Raw genomic sequence first — 4,945 nt, forward strand, 5'->3', positions numbered from 1 at the left:
CAACGACAAAATATGATTGATTTTCCATTGTTAAGTGGGTTTAATGCTTTGAACTGATCATTACTCATGAACTGATCTTATATTGTTTACTCTATATTATTTAGTAAGATATTAATCTCTCTCTAAATGTATAGATTTTCCTTAATCTCTATAATCTTCATTAATTAAATATGTTAGAGGTTAAAAGATACAAACAGAAAATAAACAATAAACGTGAATTAACGTTTAAAAGGACAGATAAACGTCCTTTTTTATTCATTTAATTCCATGGCGTTAGCCAAATAAGCACACGTGTAGGCTACCTCTCATTAATACTTACCTCAAAACAAAATGTTGCTTGTGTAAAAACACTAAAAGTGTTTTTGTCATAAATATAAGGCTACTGTGAAGCGCCTTTGAGTTCCACTAGAGGTCACCAGAGAGATGAACACGGGGCCGACGGGAAGACACTCGAGCCACGGTAAAACTAACGGATGTTAATTGTTGCTTTGGTTGTTGAAGTTGTGGTTTTTTTACGTTGAAATATATTTTTTTAACGATTTACGATTTACAAAAATATGTAAATAAATAAATGCAAATGTTTAAGTACTTCAGGATGTTGACGTCGCTTTGCAGGATTGCGTCACTCTCAAGCGCCAATACAACTCATCTGAGGAACAGTTAACGGAGGCATAAGCATGGCAGTGGACATGAGATTGCCAACTTTTCGCAGTGATTCGCGCTCTGTTTCTCTTTTTGATCGTAAAGGGAGTAAAGACCTTGTCGTCCCAGGGGATGTTATCACAACAGATACAGGCTTCATGAGGTTCGTAGCAATTAGTAACTTATATACGTATGGTGATGGATGGAGCTGCTAACATTATCAGCTCCAATTCCTTTTTATTTTGGCACGTACCTGGACGATGATAACCTGATGTTTTCTCCCTAATTTCCCGGGGCCATGCCACGTACCTGGACGATGATAACCTGATGTTTTCTCCCTGTTTTCCAGGGGCCATGGCACGTACCTGGACGATGATAACCTGACAGCGTCAGTGGCCGGAGAGGTAGAGAGGGTAGACAAACTGATCTGTGTGAAACCTCTAAAGACCAGGTAAGTGAACCATTGGTGATTGTCCTACATGTATGTACTTGGCTACCAGGGCATGATGCTTGTACTTTGGGTTAAGTCTCCATTTTAAACCACAGATTCAATGGGGAGGTTGGAGATGTCGTTGTTGGTCGAATCACTGAGGTACATTTCCTTTTTAATTGTATAATTTATGCAAACAAAAAAGGTTTGAGTTAGTGTGGTGGAACGTTATATATGTACTGTCATGAGCTGTCTCAAAGTGTTGTTTGAAAATGTGTTTTCAGGTGCAACAGAAACGGTGGAAGGTGGAGACAAACTCCCGCCTGGATTCAGTTCTTCTGCTGTCGTCGGTCAATCTGCCCGGTGGAGAGCTGGTTAGTCGCTTAACTTGTGTGACCCGCAGGGGGTACTTGAGTCTACAGTTTAGAGAATGGTTAAACTAGACTATCAAACTATATCCAGGTGTGTCCAATGAAGGCACAGAAATGGGACTGATGCAATCAATAAACATTTATTATGCACTAATCAAAATACATGCTGGTTAGCAACAAGGGCAAATAAAACTCATGCAGTTAGCAGCAGATGAAAATCAAACACTAAAACACTGCAAACAAATACTGTTCCCACAAGAGATGGTGAAAAAATGCCCATGGGCCACACAAGAAATATATAATAAACAAAATAACAAACAATTTAGGTTAACGGGCTACCACTAGCCGGCCTTCCCCCTACTCTCCCAATTAGCCCACGATACGGGTGGCAGATGCCTATAGCACTCGTAGGTTACATTCAAATAGATAAAAGTAGACAAATTCGGTCCTGGGAAAACAGTGGCTGGTCGAACAGACGACGGCAATCCTCCTGTAATTAAGAATCACAGTCGACACTAGAGTTGGCGCTACCTCCTCTCATAAGAATCCTAGTGTTAGTATAGCCATGATTAGGTGGAATAAAAGACTAACTAAAGTGGCTAACTTACGTGTTTGGGCCAGCCTAGATGAACTAGACCTACAACTCCAGTACCAATGCGTTCAAGTGTGGATGACGCGAAGCAGTGCACTCTCACCTGACGTGAGCTTTCTGTTCCTACACAAATGGCGAACATGAAATGATAAATGCTAAAAACACTACGTCATACATTTGTATGAGAACGGGAGCACGTACACTTACTTGCTGCTACCCCGTGTGACTCACAAATCGCTGTTATGCGATCACGTGTCGGGAGACTCGAGCTTGTGTGCACCATTTGCTGGTCACCATATAAAAAGACACCAGGCCAGGGTTACGTGCAGACCCCAGGCTGAAGGTTCTGTTTACGCAGCTGCTACGGAGGCTTTTACTTCCACCGACATTGCACTAATTCTGAGTTCGCACCTCTTTTAAAGGCACCCAGTGCAACTTTATGTAAACATTCAATGAAAAATAAACATTCAATTTCTAGTCTTTTTTACACGTAGTAAGTTTCAATAACTCCATACCATTACATATCGACATTCAAGGAGCCAAGATGAGACGTCGTTGTGTGGTGAGAACTGATAGAAAATCGTAAACAACAACAATCGCCGGTGGGGAGAAGCCATTTTTCCATTGACTGGAAGCCTGCTTTATTTATTGTAGGTTACAAAAAATAAAGAAAATGGCGGCATTGTTGTTATCGATTTTGTATCAGTTCTCACCACACAACAACGTCTCATCTTTGCTGCTTAAATGTCGGTATGTAATGGTATGGAGTTATTGAAACTTACTACGTGTAAAAAAGACTAGAAATTGAATGTTTATTTTTAAGCCTCGAAAGTTGCACTGGGTGCCTTTAAGACGTGCCACCTGATCTAGATTAGTGCCAGTGGGAGGGGCCAAGGTGCATTACCCATCACTATCGTCCTACCTGCTACACTTGTAAAGCACATATGAGTTACTGTACTTGGGTTATTTAGAGGCAGTGTTTTATGGAGAGCTAGAACATTGAAAAGTCTATATTGTGATCTTGAGGGGCAGATTTGGACAAGCGGGCTTGGGTTGGAGAAAATAATGATGTCATCGTTGGCTGTTATTTATTCACTTAGAGACGAAGATGTGCAGAGGACGAGCTGACCATGAGATCATATCTCCAGGAAGGAGATCTCATCAGTGTAAGCTCCCGTTCCTTCACTATAAACCACGATATGATAAAGTAGTGTACAATATACTGTTAAAGTTGTCATGCTATATAGGTGTTCCAGCCCCTGACTTCAACGTCCTGTCTGCTTGGTCTGTTTTTCAGGCAGAGGTGCAGTCGGTCTATGCAGACGGAGCACTGCTGCTCCACACTCGAAGTTTAAAGTATGGAAAAGTAAGTTGTTTCAATTATACAGTTATTATTTAATATTGTAATTCAATGATTCCATAAATAAATTGGCATGATACAAACTGTCTGTTTAGCAAATAAATTCATGAGTTGAACTCAATACAAATTTCCCACATATATGATTTTCTGGATTAATTTCCAACTTGGATGTTTATAACTTCTTTTGGTATTTATGTTTCTCTCTTGTAAAATGTTGTGTGATAAAGATTTTTCATACAGACAACACTGAATGCAAAGTAACCCTGATTTACTATTGAGCCACTGTAAATAAAATGAGTCCTTGTTTGAGTATATCAAATGAAACACAAATCTATCCTTTTCATGTTCTCCTCATCGTTAGCTGGGGCAAGGAGTGCTTGTTCAGATCTCTCCATCGCTGATTAAAAGACAGAAGACTCATTTCCACCACCTTCCGTGCGGAGCCTCTATCATCCTGGGCAACAACGGCTTTGTGTGGCTGTACCCCACCCCGGGACAGCAGGACGAGGAGGCCGGGGGCTTCTTCACCAGCCTGGAGGTGAGGTCCTGTGAACCACCAAAAATCATCCCCATCAAAGTCATTATATAATAGCGAGCAAAACCAAGAAATGTTTGATTAAATGCAAGTAGTTTCAATGTTATTGACATGTAGTGGGACCAGAATGTCTGGTTTTGACGTTGGGATAAAATGATATCCAGATGGCTGATATCGGTTTGTAATATTGTTTTTGGTAGATGGCGGAAAACATTCGGTCCCATGCTGATGAATTTATATGGAAAGAAAAATAAATATGATACATTCAGATCTATGTTGTTGTTGATGTAATGACTCTGTAACAAATACAATATCTGCCAGTAAATTCACATCTGGCAGTATATGCAGTAGTTTAGCGTCAGGGTTAGTAGTTTAATCCTTGCAATGACCTTTTGTGTTCTCCTCCCTTTAGCCCATCTCCCTGTCTGACCGGGAGGTGATCTCCCGACTGAGGAACTGTCTCCTGGCGCTGTCGGCACATAAAGTCCTCCTGTATGACACCAGTGTGCTCTACTGCTATGAGGTCTCTCTGTCACAGCAGGTGAGGGAGCCAACACTCGCTGGACGATTTTGAATAATAATCCACTTGTCTTTTTGTGCTCCAAAATGTTAAAACCAAATTGTACCAAAGGTTAGGTCACTTATATGCATGTCATGTTGACTTGTCTCCGCAGGTCAAGGACATCCTGAAACCAGAAGTGATGGAGGAGATAGTGATGATGACGCAGCAGAAACTCGTGGAACACGAGGGTTAAACATGGACCCTCTGCCCACATCATATCTCGGATTCATTGTCCCAAAAGTCTGCATTCTGAGATTGGGAAACCACTCAACCCTAGATGACCAGTAATAAATTGTTATTCCAATTCAACATGTGCTGAATTTGGTTGATGACCAGAAGTTTTCAAGGATATACAGTTTTGAAAGATAATTTATCCAAACAAATGAACCGTGTAGGTTTTTTTATGTATGAAAACGATTTATTTTTCTTGATTTGTTTGTAAGCAATATATCT

At 40.6% G+C, this 4,945-nt stretch overlaps 1 protein-coding gene and 1 long non-coding RNA gene across 2 annotated transcripts; one reads left to right on the top strand and one right to left on the bottom strand.

Moving 5' to 3' along the window:
* The first annotated feature begins 621 nt into the window (after nucleotides 1–621).
* exosc2 (exosome component 2) lies at nucleotides 622–4,801 on the top strand. The gene is made up of 9 exons (XM_060050609.1): nucleotides 622–805; nucleotides 992–1,093; nucleotides 1,189–1,234; nucleotides 1,357–1,446; nucleotides 3,136–3,201; nucleotides 3,333–3,401; nucleotides 3,757–3,933; nucleotides 4,343–4,471; nucleotides 4,605–4,801. The coding sequence occupies exons 1-9, from the start codon at nucleotides 678–680 to the stop codon at nucleotides 4,683–4,685; spliced, it is 888 nt and encodes a 295-aa protein (XP_059906592.1). The 5' UTR covers nucleotides 622–677; the 3' UTR covers nucleotides 4,686–4,801.
* Nucleotides 1,568–2,450, bottom strand: LOC132456271 (uncharacterized). The gene is made up of 2 exons (XR_009525405.1): nucleotides 2,052–2,450; nucleotides 1,568–1,933 (listed from the first exon to the last, which is right to left on the bottom strand). It is a non-coding gene; the product is annotated as an uncharacterized LOC132456271 (long non-coding RNA).
* Nucleotides 4,802–4,945: the final 144 nt, after the last annotated feature.

Source organism: Gadus macrocephalus, chromosome 4 (genome assembly GCF_031168955.1).
Source record: "Gadus macrocephalus chromosome 4, ASM3116895v1".
Classification (NCBI taxonomy): Eukaryota; Metazoa; Chordata; class Actinopteri; order Gadiformes; family Gadidae; genus Gadus; species Gadus macrocephalus.